Here is a 14,524-nt window from a genome sequence, read left to right on the forward strand (position 1 = left end):
TAAACTATCATATTTTTTCTCCTGAATTTGCTGCTTCTGCTTTTCAGTATATCAAATTCACTTGAGGTCTCAATGAGCACTTCACTGGTGTGGGAGGCTGATGAATGGGGTTGACAGAAAGAAAGGGGAAGAGAGGATGGAGGGAATAAGGATAAAATGCCCTCATTTAATTAAGTCTTAGCACAATGCAGAGGGCCATCCAGGCAACCCTAGAACAAACAGGAGCCACCCCAATATCTAAGACTAGAGGTGAGAGATATGGTGACTGTGGGGATGTCTTAAAGTTCCAAATATTTTTTACTGCAAAAGGCTGGCTCTTACAACAACATAGTCCAGGCAAGGTCCTGAATTTGATGGCCAGGGAAACTTGGTTTTGAACAGCACAGTGATAGTTAAGCTTAATATAGTTCTGCTATGTTCAGTCCAATACCAACAAAATCCCTGCTCTAAAAAACTCAAAATCTAAACAGATTAGACAAAGGATAAGAAAAATGTGAGAAAATTTGCCTGAAATCAATTTACAGTTCAGTAGTAGTGCCAGAAACTTCATTTCTTCATCAACACTGGTAGGTGGAAGGAGAGTGGCTGAATGTGTCTATTTCTAGCAGCAAGACATGGGGAGAAAAGCTTCACAGCAGTGTTGTCACCTTCAAAATCCCCCACCCTGGGGAGCTTCTTAAGGGTGAGAATGTAGATACAGATCTGCTTGGTTTAGGCCAGGAGAGGATTTAGGAGAACAAGACCTAAGAAAGAGTAAGACCCCCTTAAAATCAGTCAGGTCTGGTGAGGAAAACAGTTAATGCAGAACATTGCTCCCACTGTCAAGCTTTAAACTCATAAGATTGCACAAAGTTAGACCACTGCATTTCAGAAGGCACTGGAAAAATATGGGAATGGCAGGCTGGCCATGGTAAGAGAGCAAGGAGAGCATGACAGAGCATCATATCCCTTTTTTCCCCCTGTAAGCCTGCAGAGAAATACAGAATAGCGTTAATTGGCCAAGATACTGCTAATTGCAGAGCTAATTAAAAAGTCCTGCAAGGACTTTATGTCCTGCAGATCTTCTCACCTAACTTTTTTGCACCAGCCTTGAACTTGCTAATCCCCAAGGAAGAAGTGCCAGGCACCCCCTGTCCGACCTGAACATGAAGCTGGCGCATCCCCACAGCACGGGGGAGTTGGAGATACTTGCAGTCTTAGGAATAGATCAGCTGCCAGTAAATTCATTAATTAACAAAAGGTCAGAGGCACTTCATCTAGAGCAGAGTTTGCTTGAGAAACTTTGCTAGGAAGTGCCTCAGGTGACATCTTCACTCCACAGTGCTCACAGCACCTGCCCCTGTCTGTTTGTGCCGTGGTGCCCTTGGCTAGAAGCTTTTAAAATCAGTGGGAAACAAACTGGGCTGGGTGCCTGAGAACCACACACACTTAAACAAGATTTCTAAGCGTTCAGACTTGTTGGCTTTACCTTTTTTTTTTTTTTTGCTTCAGCCATGTCTTTCCAAAATGTGGCTCGTAACCAGCCTGCTCTTACTTTTGTGGATTTGTGGGATGGTAATGACTGAAATCTTAGGAAAAAATCTGACCAATTCTAACCTGATTAGTGAAATAGCAAAAAAAAAGCCCTGGATCTAGACTAAATCATTAGACCTTCTGACCTTTGCTAATGATTACCAATAACTCTGTGACTTCCAGTCTGGGGCTTGAAGGCAGCTCTGTTGTTCAGAAGTGTTCTTAGAGGAGCTGGAACTTGTACAGCAGTGCAGAAGGGTCTGTTTTAACTTATAGAATTGCCACTTGCCATTTGCAGGTCAACAGATCTTCTGTAAAATGCAACAGCATTGCCTCAAGCTTTGCCAGATGAGAGGTCTGGCCTGTTAATTCACACAGCAAAACCAGAGCCAACTTGACAAGTAAAAGATACAACCCCAGAGTAGCAGAGGGGTTAACACTCTCTCAGTCCCCCGAGTAAAGTGGTGTAAAACAATGTGATCAAACTTCGCTGAATCTAAACCAGCTCTTAAAATGTTTTGATCCAGCTGATCTAAATGGTGCCAAACTAAATTAAAGTCATGAGATTAAAAAAACATGTGGTTTTAGTCTGGATACAATTCTTATTTTATAACTTTATCATAACTCCTCTAAAGCTGCACATATCACCTGTACAGGTAAAGCAAACTTGTAGCACTGAGTTTGAGTTTTGCAGGTCAGATGTCAGCCTTCTTCACCTTCAAGATAAACTCCTCCTGTTGGTTTATTCCAGGCCATCCATCAGTTAGGCTCTAGCTTCATGGCTGCACTTCCCTTACTCACACTGAGCGATGTAAGGCTGATGCATCTTAACTAAAACTGGTTCCCCACAAAGTGTCCTGTGCATCAGAGCTCAGAATTGGGAGGGTCTGCAAAGACCTAAGAAATTCAGGAAGAATTTCTCCATTGAAAGGATAGTGCACCATTGGAAAGGGCTGCCCAGGGAGGTGGTGGAACACCCATGGAAGTGTTCAAGAAGTGATTGGATGTGGCACTCAGTGCTGTGATTTAGTTGACATGTGATAATGAAGCAAAAGTTGGACTCGATTTTGGACAGTTTTTCCAACCTTAATGATTCTGGGATTCTCTGATTCTATGATCCTCCAGTTCAGCCCTTGATAGCATGAGAAAACCTTTACATTTTGGAAGATCCTTTTTAAAAAGGGGAAGAGCAAATAAAGTCACTTAAACCCTCTAGAAAAACAGCAAGGAAATTTCATCATTCAACCTCCTGCAAAAAAGTGGAGGTGGGCACAGTCCTGCTGAGTCTTGCCCAGCTTTTTGATCAGGGAGGAATGATCCACGGGGATTTTATTGCAGGCCTAAATGTGGCCCAAGTAGCATTAAATCTTGCCTTAACTGGAGTTTGTCTGGTGTTTGAAAAGCTTGCAGATAGATTATGCTTGTGTAAAATAGGAAGCAAGATAGCTTTTGCTTTTGTCTGATAGAGGCAGTGGGGAGCTGAACCATGAATTGGTGGAATGTTTTTCTTCCTCAGGCTCTGCAGTTCCCTTGCAACAGCATGCACCTACATATTTGGCAAACTTTCCCCACAGGGTCACCAGGCTGGTAAGCAAATGCACAGAGGGTGTCAGGGTGCTGGTACCTACTCAGCTGCACAGTCACCAAACAGAGCACAGACTTGGAGTTTGACCTCAATTACAACCAGAAATAAGCTTAAAGAATAAATCCCTTTAACATGTGCTGCACCTCAGGATGACCCAGCCAGGCTGCTGATGGTGGAAATGATCAGCAGAGCTAATGCTTGGAGAATGGGGGTTCTGATGCCCAGAGCTCACAAGTTTTCTTGGATGAAGCTCAGCCTTGGGCCGCAGTTTGAAGCTAAGAGGATGCACCTGATCTCCTAACTCTGGGAAACACCTTAGTGATGCCCCTGATGGCAGGTGTCCTGCTGGGCCTAACACTGCCTGATAAGATCTCTGTTATCAGCAGGCAGGGAGGGATGAATAAGGTGAAGATAAAGGGGCACAAATTACTGAATGACTAAGACTCCTGCTTAGAGACAGCAAAAAAGAGAGGAGCTCCCTGGAGCTCTCCAGATAAACCTTGTTCACCCTTGCTCATATGTTTTATCCATTTCCCATTCCTGGAAGTGTTCAAGGTCAGGCTGGATGGTGCTGGGAGCAAGCTGGGCTAGTGGAAGGTGTCCCATGGCAGGGGGATTAGACCTAGATGATATTTGAGGACCCTTCTGACCCAAACTGTTACAGGATTCTATAATTCTACCACCTCCTGGGAAAGGTGTCCAGAGCTGACCCAGTACAGATCATTGAAGAGCTCTGACAGACTCCTAGCCTGTCCAGGGGAGGTTGCAGGTGGGTCTGCCATGCCCCTTCACCACAAGAAAAGGACACACATTTTGGGACCACAGAGTTTCATTATTATGACTGTGTTTGTCTTTACTCATGCAGTTTGGGGCTAAAAGACTTCCTTTCTAAGGCTGTGTTGGTCTTTGCACTTCCAGGTGTGCACTGCCCCAAGCTTGTGTACTTTTGGGCATTTATCTCTCACCAGGTGTGAGCAGGGCAGGGGAAGCGTTTATCACCACTGGAGTGCCAGCAGGGGGATGTTTCCCCCTCTCAAAGCCTTCGAGCCTCGTGGAAGGGAAATGCAGCCAGCAGGATGTGCTGGGCTGCTGCACTGGGGTTTCTGTTAATGTCTGGCTCGTTTCTGCTGGAAATTGCAAAATCTTTCCTGTGCAAGGAGCGGGAAGTTTTGCTCTTCATGTACATGCAGATTGTTGTGTATTTAATGGGGAGAAGGCTTAGGAGGCACGTGAAGCACCAGAACAAACCAGAGGAGGGGGCAGGAATCATGCAGTTCAAAGCTAGTTTTTCACAGACTACTGTGCAGGGGGTTGTTTGTTTAATTTTTAAATTTCTCTAACTCTTAATTCCACTTTATTCTATCTGTGTTTACGTATTTACATTAGGAGGGGGAAATCTGTCTCTCTTGGGGAGAGGGTGGAAAGGGGGGGACGAGGGGAAATGCAAGAGAAACTTTCTGAGTGTGTGAACTGAAAAATCAGTTATTTATTCTTTACAGCAAATACTTTAAAGAGCTATAGAGATAAAAAGTTGACATTATCTAGCCACTATACCTCCTCTGTTCTTCTCCACCTCCCCCTTTCCCTTTCCCAAATGGGAGAAAATACCTATTTGAGATGAGAGGAGGTCGTGCCTGGGATCAGCAGACATCGCTGGGACAGGGGCAGAGCTCGCAGCCTCCCCGTGCCCCGCCTGGCCGTGTGTGTCCACACTCCCGTATTCCGTATTCTCCCAAATCCTCCTCGCCGGTCCCGGTGCCGGCAGCCCGGAGAGCAGCTGGAGCGCGGGATGGAGCAGGGAGCCTAAAAAACTTCATTCTGCAGGGGGACCTCTAGTGTTTTCCTTTCTCCATGTCCTGGCAGAGTTCCTCCAAAGTACAAATACACACAGAGCTCCCATTGTTTGCAGCCCTTCACAAGCCCACTGATCCTAATATGGAATTCAGCAGGAAACCCATGATTTCCTGACACACAGCAAGCTGGAGAAAGAAAGGAAAAACTCCATTAAAAACCTCCAGACTCTCCTCCATGTTAGAAATGAAATGGAAAATGGAGTGGATTTAACAGGAGTCCCCGATTCCTGCGGCCAGGCTGGAGGAAGGGAGACGCGGATCGAAGCCGCAGGCTGCTGATATTTTTGAAGTCGCAATAAAGACTGAGAACGGTCGGGCAGGATGAGGATTTCCTGACTGGGACAAACGAAAAAGGACAGATCACTTTTTATTTTACGATATTCCTCTCCATGTGTTTAATTTATTCACCTCGATGATCCTCTTGACTGATCTGGTAACTGTTAGAAGCGGCTGTGACAGCCTGGAAACATTAGTATGATTTCCTGAGTTTGAGATTTGCTGCTCCCCCCCACCCCCCTCCTTCTCCAAACTCAGGAAAAGTCAATACAATCGCACTTCATTTTTCCTTCATGTGCACTTGGAAGTCCTGGGAGCAGCAAGAGCAGCGGCAGCAGCAGCAAGAATGAACTGCAAGGAGGAAAATGACAACTGCACTGACGGCAGCAGGAGTAACACCAAGAAGATGCTAAAATGCGTGGTGGTTGGGGATGGTGCAGTTGGGAAAACCTGTTTGCTGATGAGCTACGCCAATGATGCCTTCCCAGAGGAGTATGTCCCCACTGTGTTTGACCACTATGCAGGTAAGGAAGCGCTTTAAAAGAAATTAATCGAGAGCGGCAGGACAGCCAGGTGGGAGGTGAAGGAAGCTTGAGGAGAGGACAGTTCAAAAGGGATGCATGGGTTACTTCTCGTCCAGGAGTGTCATTCAGGCCTGGATGGTTGCCAGGCAGCTTAGATGGCAGCTCATAAAACTGGGGCAATGCAGGATTTATTCAGAGAACTTATTTGTTTGCTTCTGATTTTTGTCTTGTTTTTGGCGAATAAAAAGCATTAGGGGTGCAGTTAAATCTACTGTGTTTTGGGACAACAAATATAATTCAGCCTCTATCAATTTGTATTCTTGGTTAGTTTTTGAAGTTCTGAACTTTGCAGTCTGCAGTTAGGAAGACTATATATATGTATACATAAAAATATATGCTATCACTATCTTGTCCCTTGTGGCAAATGATGCATAAATTACAATATTTATATCCTATTTAAGGAATAATCTTTGAGAATATATCCTATTTAAGGATTGATCTTTGAGAAAACCAGCATAGTCGTCTTCCAAACTGTCAGTATGTAACTCTCCTTTCAGAGACATTTGTTACTCCATCTATAAATAGATTTTAATACTACAACTAGATGGTAGTGAAACGCAGAAGTGGTGATTGATTTGAATACTTTATAGTAGGGGTATCTGTAGTATAAGAAAAAAATACAAACATAATCAAGATCATCAATGATATTCTGCATTGCTGTGCAGAACAGACCTACAGATTATTACAATATTCACAGGCCTCTTTCTATAGCAATTACTGACTTTATCCAGCTGTGTCCAAAGTTATCACGCAGATGTTTCATAGGCTAAAACTGGTGTTCAAACATCTGCTTAAATTTTACTATCCCAAATTCTACTGTTTTTCTTCTCACAGTGCTCCTTTGGCTTATGGGGTTTTTTTACAAGATCCCTGACACACAGATTCTAGAAGCACTGCAAAACTCATTGCTTATCTTGCAGCAGCAGTTGGAGTTTCCCTCATTCTCTCCCCACCTCCTTAAAAACTGAATTTTCATGGCATAGCTTATCATAGATTTGGTATTCTGTAATGGGAAAAATCCCTGTTTGCATTCTGGCTCCATGTCAGGTTTAGCAGATGAACTGGCCAAACAAGAAAGCTGTGTAATTGCAGAATCTGATCCATGGAAATGTGAAGACCTTTTCCTTCACAAGAGTGGGCAGCGTCACTTCTAATGCAAGCAGCTCTCACTTTCCTCCTCCCTTCCCAGCAGAGAGACTGAGTGATCACTCTGGAAAAAAACATTTCCCCAGACAAGATACAGGGCAGAATATTGCCTGTTGGAAACATGTACTGCCATGAGCCAAAATCCCTAAGGGCTGCCTGATATTGCAACAGCACCCACTTTCCCATGATAACTTCAGATCTGCTCATCCCTCACAAAATGCTGGTCCCAGCACCCCCTGCCCTTCTCCCACTCTCTTCCTTGCCCCACAAATACCTCTGCCTATGGAAAAAGCCATCCAACAGCTGGTGCCAGACCATGTGGGCATCAGTCTTGGTGGTTTTGGTGTGAGCCTGGGGGCACACACATGTCCATGGGGGCTGTGCACACACAAGGGCACTGATGCCAGCCAGGCAGGCTGGCACGTGGTGGGGGCACTACTCTGAGCTTCTCCTCCCTATCCAGCTAAAGGCAACTCCCAGGGACTTGCTTTGATTCCCTTTCCTGTCAGAGTGGTGGAAATTGCCAGTGGGCTCAAAATTTACTGAGGGGATATGAGGGCTAAGAGAAGGATGGGAAGATGAAGGAGCATAATCCTGATTTCCTTGGGGTAAAAGGAGCATGCAGGCACTTTTATATTGAGCCTCATTTTCAGGGTTTGAAGATTTAGCCTCTAAAATATCTCCAGCTATTTTTATCTGTCTTCTTAACTACTATAGCACATAAATATAAACTAAAAGTATTTTCAATGAGAAAAGTCATAAAGATAAGGGGGAAAAAATAGCTCTGTATATGAACATGCTATTCTGAGGCAATCCCTGTCCAGCGGCAGTGGTCAAAACTAGCATTGATCAAAAATGGAATTTCAGTTTTTTGAGGATCCTATCATTTATTAAGCTGATTTCACTACAAAATTGCAGGGTTCCAACAACAGCACAGGCCGCACAGCACTGGGATGGGAAAGCTGCATACATGGGCAGATCATGGAGGGTGTAGGAGTCTCTGGAAAATGCCATTTGAATTTACCCCAGGGAGCTGGTTTGTCTACCCCTGCTCTTGTCACTGCTGAAAACAACTGTTTCAACAGTTGAAAACAAGCTGAAAACATCAGATTCAATGGTTCATTTCTGTGCTGGAAATGCTCAAAAGCAATTAATTGCTGCAGATGTTTGTAAAGCTTCACTTTCCATGGAAGGTTTTCCACCCAGGCATTATTACCAGCAGTGGTGTGTTAGCAAGGGCTTCCTCTTGCCTCACCAGGTCACAGCCTGGTTGTGAGTCCCGGGGCATTTACCAATTTACTTCTTTCTAATGGAAAATGTAGGGGGTGGGGAGGGGAAGCATTAAAACCCGAGGATTCCAGTGGTGATCTCAGAGCAGTTTCTCACTGCCACGACTCCAGCAACTCGGGGGAGACAGTGATGCTCTCCAGCCCAGCTTTGGGAAAAGCTCCAGCTGCACCAGTGCCGTGGCCAAGGCGTTAACTGTTCATGGCCCTGAAGCACCAGCTCTGTGCACTTGCCCTGCTGCATCTCATCTCCTTCCTTCCTTCCCTGGTCAGCTGCTCGTGGAGCAGGCGAAGCAGGTGGATGTAGAAACAGGAGTGGTCTAGGGGAAGAAAACAGCTGAGCTCCAGCAGAATTAGATCAGCACAGTGCTTATTCAGTGCCTTTCACATGAAAGAGCTTGAAACCACTTTATAAAAGTTCAGCCCAACCTGCCTCTAAGAAAATCAAAGGCAGTAGCTGAATGTCACCCAGGGAAGGAGCAGATATGCCTGCAGATAGCTCACACAGCATTTACAACTTGTATGCGGTGGTGCCTGGCACAAAAAGCTCTTGGTGGCTCACCACGTGTGCAGCTGCACTGTACAAAAGTCCAGACCAGTTATTAGCTCCACACCAGTAATACTCTGCCACAGATTTCACCCACAGTCCACAAAACTGAATTTCTTCAGGGCCTGTTGCCAGGGTTGGGATGTGATGGGTGTAGAGTAGGATCAGCGCAATGCCAGACAGATGGGGAGGGCAAATTTGTTTCTTGGATGTGAAAATGGTTTCTTTCGTTGGATGCCTGAAGTTTATGAGTCTGGTTATTTCTCAAGGCATTTTGAAGAGGTTTTGCTGGAGGCCAGAGCCCTAAGTACATTTCCTTGCTTTGGTGAATTTCCAAGTCCTTTACTGGAAGTGTTTAGCCACAAGGCAAATGGCTGTTTCTAGGGCAGGAGAACCAAAGTGCTATCCCGGCGACAAACAGGATATTGCTGGCAATAACTGTAACAATGGGGACTGTTTGGATAGTGAGTAGATGCTTTAACATGCTGGTTCCATTCCGTCTTTTGAACATCAAATGCTGGTTTTCCGTGAGCAAAGGTCTCTCAGCCAGGGTGACTTGTATTGTGCCTAGCTATGTGAGGTTACAAATGTTTATTTAGGGCTGAGGTTGGACCAACAAAAAAATTCAATTCAACTACTAGCAGAGTTGGTTTAATAGTACCAAAGTTAGCTGGCTTGCTCTGTGAAATACAGAAGAAAAATGTGTTTATTTGTTACTTAGGCAGCCACTGAGCATCCAATTTTATATTCATGAAGCCTGAAAACACAGCAATTTTTAGCATGAAATTTATTCGCCCTAAAATTTATATTCAGGCTTCCTGGAGAGGTGATGGATGCCCCAGGCTCTCAGTGTTTAATAGGCATTTGCATAATGCCCTTAATGATGTGCTGTAATTTTTGGTCAGCCCTGAAATGGTCAAGATGATCACTGTAAGCCCCATCCAATTGAAACTACTTTATTCCATTCTATTCTATTCTATTCTATTCTATTCTATTCTATTCTATTCTATTCTATTCCATTCCATTCCATTCTATTCTATTCTATCCCATTCCATTCCATTCCATTCCATTCCATTCCATTCCATTCCAAAAGTGCATTTCTTGTAAGTAAAAAAACCTCTCCATGCTTAAGGAGCAGTAACAATGGCATGCAACTAACTTGGCCCACTGTGCAGACAGAGGTGATTGGACTCATTAGATGGCTGAAGTCTGAGGGGAAGAGGGTTGTGAGTCAAACTCTAGTTCAGGCATAGAACAGAGATGAATACTATACAAACAGCTTTAGGAGCCAAAGTTGCATCTTTGGTAAATGAGAGAGGTCAATCCCTCCAATGGAGAGCTGCAAAGCATCTGCAAAAAGTAGATGGTGTAAATATGTCCCTCCCTCCCTTCGTGTGTCGGCACAAACTGGTGAACATTTATAAATAGTGAACCCATTTGAAAAAAATTAGCATTGGCATGTGATCAGCTAATTAATAGCATACAGAATAGCTCAGCCCTGGCTAGGGCTCTGTAAATGAAAAGCAATATAGAAGAAGAGAGACATTACTTACTGTTAGGAGACACATTTTTTGTTCTTCAGTGGTGATTCAATGTAATCTGTCTGACTTTGCACTGAAGTGGGCTGGAGCATCACCAGTCTGACGGAGCAGTGATCCCAACCGTGCTGGCCAGACAAGCCATGCAAGAAGGGAGAGTCTCCTGCTCTGGAATTTTTAGTAGCATAGGAGCAGTACTACTGCTCTTGCCCAGAGCAGGCAGCTTGTACCTGTGCAAATCCGCAGATAGGCTGCCTGTATGTCACAGCACTGACCCAAATCCCTGCTCCTCGTGTCCTCCCATGAAAGAGAGGAGTTGGAAGTGGGCTATCCGTGATCCTGGGACTGCCCATGGCTGGTTGCTCTCTGTCCTGGGGCAGGCAGGAGCACCCAAGGGAGACAGGCCAAGCACCAGGCAGCTCTGCCTTGTAGCCTCTCCCCACAGGGCAGGAGCCACCAGCCAAGACATGGCAGAAAGCCAGTGGGAACCCTAACATCCCAAATTTCTCCAGCTACAGGCATGAGAGGACATCTGTCCACACTTTTGGTGTGCTAGCCGTTTTTAATTGATTGCTAATGCACACTGGTTTCAACCCATCCTTGCTTGCCACCCTGCATATGTGATAACTTAAGCCCCAGAGCATCACTTTTTTTTCCCTGTGGAAACTCCAACAGGAAGAGACTGCCCAAGCAGATTTGCAATTTCTGCATGGGTGCTGCCGTGGGAGTCTTCACACTACCACATTCTTGAGACAGTTGTCTCCTACAAACAGTCTTGGTAGCACATTAGAGAAACTCTTCATACAATGTTTGGGGTCATTAAACTGAAATAGATATAAATAGCACTGAAAGAGAGCTGTAATGTTTATTTGCATGGATATTTGCAGTGGGGTTTTTTTCCTTTTAATGTTCATCCAATTTTGATCACACAGATTTGAACTTTATCCTTGAGACAAGAAACCATTGACTCTTTTAAGATCTGGCTCTTTAAACTGGCAGCCACTGAACAGTTATGTTCATTTTGCCTCTCAGGAGCTAAAAAGACTTCTCTGCCAATCTTCCTGGCCTCATCCAGAATAAACCAGGGATCTCAATGAAATGTTCAAGGCATGACAACACAACAGAAACCCACCAGTGCAATTCAAAGGTTTTCACGGCTGGATTTTTTGAGGATGAATTTTACAGAACCACTAATTCTCAGTCTCCCCACAGAAGATTTAATTCTGTGTCCTGAGTCACATAAGTCAGAGGTGATGTAGTGATCCTCAGGCTTTTTCACATCCAGGAAGCCTGAATAGTCTTTATACCAAAAAGATGCCTTTTGCCTGAATCACCATAGTTATTCCACACTCATTTGAGAGGCTCCACGTACACCCCTAAGCATCTTAGGGCTTTTTCCTTCTGAAGGTGTTTTCAGTATGCAAAGACCCGAGATAACTATCGCTGCTATCTCTTCCTCACACACATCCCTGTATTGTCCTGTGGCTGCACAATCCACTTGAAGCCCATGGAGACAGAGGTGTGTGCTTTGGCTTTCTGTTTCTCAGGGCAGATGGTTTCTGCAGCAGTGCTCTGAGCGCTGTGGTGACAAAGTCGCCATTGTCCCCTGCCCCTACAGCTGTGACTGGAGATGAGCCTGCAGCACCTGAGCTGCTTCTTACCTTTGCCTCTGGCTCTGTTATGCAGCTTCTCTTAGTACTGCTGCCACTCCTGGTTTGATTTTACACAGCCCAGGAGCTGCAGCAGCTCAATGCAGAGAGCTGATTCCTCCAGCCCGTGTCAGCAGCCAGCGGATGTCCTTGTGCATCAAGCACAGCAGGGGACAACACTGTACCATGAATGACATTGGCAGTCTGAAAGCTGGGTGTAGAGAGTAAGCAAACTACAGTGCACATCATGAAGGACAGTGCCAGGAATTAGAGGAGTAGATGAAGCAGCCATGTTGCTTTATCCAGATTTATCCAGCCTAAATTCCACCTAAGCCCCACTGTCTATTCTTTTGTATTAGATACGTGGTGCTTGAAGGGCAAGAGGAATCACGAAGAATACTAAACAAGGAGTTAGACCATTTGAATGTGTGTTGGTGGTTTGGATGTACAATGATGGGATTTTTCTTAAGGTCAGCCACAGGCCTGAGGGAATGGATTGGAAAGATGGAAAAGTCAAATGGCTTAAAAAGAAATATTTCTTTGCATGGTATGTGATTAACCCAGGGAACTTATCACTGTATAAAAGTTCTTGAGGACAAAATTTTAACAAGGTTTGCAAAAAAGGGGGTTGAACCATGTATGAGGGTGGTTGAGTGCTGTCATAAGCTAATGAAAAAGACTTCTGCAAGAAATGAGCTGGCACACCCTTCTGTTAGAGTTCAGGGCAAGACCTAAATTTGCTCTGGCGAATGGCATATTACCTTAAAGCTGCTCACTGCTATGTCAGAGATGACATTTTGTGAGTTTGGCCCAACCTAGCACCCTTATGCTCAGAGCTTTAGAAAAGAACTTTTTGGAGTGATTATTCTGATACATGGATGGGCAAACAGATTTTGAAATTTTGCTTACGCAGCAATGGACTGCTGCAAAGAGACATGGAGGGATTTGAAAAAATGACCCTTTTCTTCTCCACTACTCCAAGACAGTCAGGTCTAATCTTTCCCTCCCTTTGTAATCCGTGTAGCATTGCAGGAGGTAACATCAGCTGAAAAGACCAAAAATGAAACTGTGGCCTCTGGCCCTTGAAGGACAATCTCTACAGCTTGAACTAAATCACATCCACTATATCAAAATCAATAACTGACTGAGTACGTGTGGCCAAGCCACCCACATGAGGGGGCAAAGCCACTTTATGGGTGGTGCCAGACCAGGCAGCCAAGCAGATGCTTCACAGCAGAAGATGCTCCACATGTAGAAAAGAAAAACAAAAATTTAGCGGACAAGTCTAAGCAACCCAAATTCCCAGACATGTAAGAACTTCATTTCTGCCAGATGTGGCAGTGTTTTCATTAAGTCGTCATTGCAATGGGTGTTACTGATTAAACCAATGCAAAGTACCTCCACTAAAACTTGCTTCTCATTTTCTGCTCTCTTGATAAACGTTGATACTTTGATGTCTGCACTACTGATACACATTGTGGCTGCTCTGCATCACTGAGTTTATTTTGCCATGCAGGCAGTGTCTTTCCTATGTTCTAACTTTCCAGTTGTTATGGCCAGACCTAATGACATCATGGAAATGGCGAGGGATGAGGAAGAGCAAACATATTTCCTTCAATTGTTCTGTTCAGACAAAGTCATTAAACAGTAATGACATCTCCTGTCAAATTATTATTTATCTTTGCAATGAAAAAATCCAAGTTATTATATTTTTCATTTGCTTTTAAGAGTGACCATTTGCCATTCCCCAGTTATATTGTTCTTGTACCTCAACCTATGGGTCTTCCACCTAAGCCAGGGAATATGTTACTAAAGAATGTAAGTTTTACGAATTGTCATCCCATGTTTTATGCCAAGGGGGAGTGAATGAATGAATTCTTAACTGGGTTATTTAACTAGTATTCATCTCCCTTTTCCCCCCAAATAGTACCAGGGAAAATGAGTTTTACGGTAATGTCTAGTAATTAAAAGATTACAAAAAATGTTGATTTACCTTATTTAATATCTAACATTATTTGCATTCAAACTGAGAGGTCTCTCACCTTCACAGATTTAGGTCCATGAGCAAAACCCTCTTCTTAATTGGAAAGTCATGTGTGAGGCAAGATGATTTGGGTCCTGGGGGACATGGTCACTTTCCGGGAGTTGCTGTCCCCTTGCCAGTCCTCATATCCAAAGTAATGTGTTTGGGGTCCCAGGGAAAGGGAAGGCATGAAAGGCCATGAGATCTTGTTATTTTGGCTAACAGAGTTCTCCAGATTCAGTGTGTGCCCAGTGGAGCAGCAAAGCCATCAGTGGGGTTGCCCCAGAGTTGCCTTTTTACCTCGGGAACTGGCACAGCAATGAATCCATAAATACGCCAACCACCCTCAGGGGAAGAAAAGGCTGGAAAAAAACTTTCACTGACAGGAGAAGCACTGGGAAAAAAAAACCAAAAAACTTCCCAAAGGAGGGAGATGGACAGCTGTAAAAATATTCCCAAGCACAGTGGCACAGGAGGCACAGTCAGGAGGGTGATGGCATTGGAGGAAGAGAGAAAAAGCAGCAC

The 14,524-nt window shown here is 44.4% G+C and overlaps 1 protein-coding gene and 1 long non-coding RNA gene across 2 annotated transcripts in view; one reads left to right on the forward strand and one right to left on the reverse strand.

Annotated features, from left to right (window-relative positions):
- Positions 1-4,870, reverse strand: part of LOC116445235 — a 37,701-nt gene extending 32,831 nt beyond the window's left edge. The window contains exon 1 of the long non-coding RNA XR_004240714.1: positions 4,706-4,870. This is a non-coding gene — a long non-coding RNA (uncharacterized LOC116445235). The remainder of the gene's footprint in view (positions 1-4,705) is intronic.
- Positions 4,829-14,524, forward strand: part of RHOJ (ras homolog family member J) — a 61,142-nt gene continuing 51,446 nt past the window's right edge. Inside the window, exon 1 of the mRNA XM_032111632.1 lies at positions 4,829-5,750. Within this exon, the coding sequence (XP_031967523.1) occupies positions 5,573-5,750 (178 nt within the window). The 5' untranslated portion in view covers positions 4,829-5,572. The remainder of the gene's footprint in view (positions 5,751-14,524) is intronic.

This window comes from Corvus moneduloides, chromosome 6, assembly GCF_009650955.1.
Source record: "Corvus moneduloides isolate bCorMon1 chromosome 6, bCorMon1.pri, whole genome shotgun sequence".
NCBI lineage: Eukaryota > Metazoa > Chordata > Aves > Passeriformes > Corvidae > Corvus > Corvus moneduloides.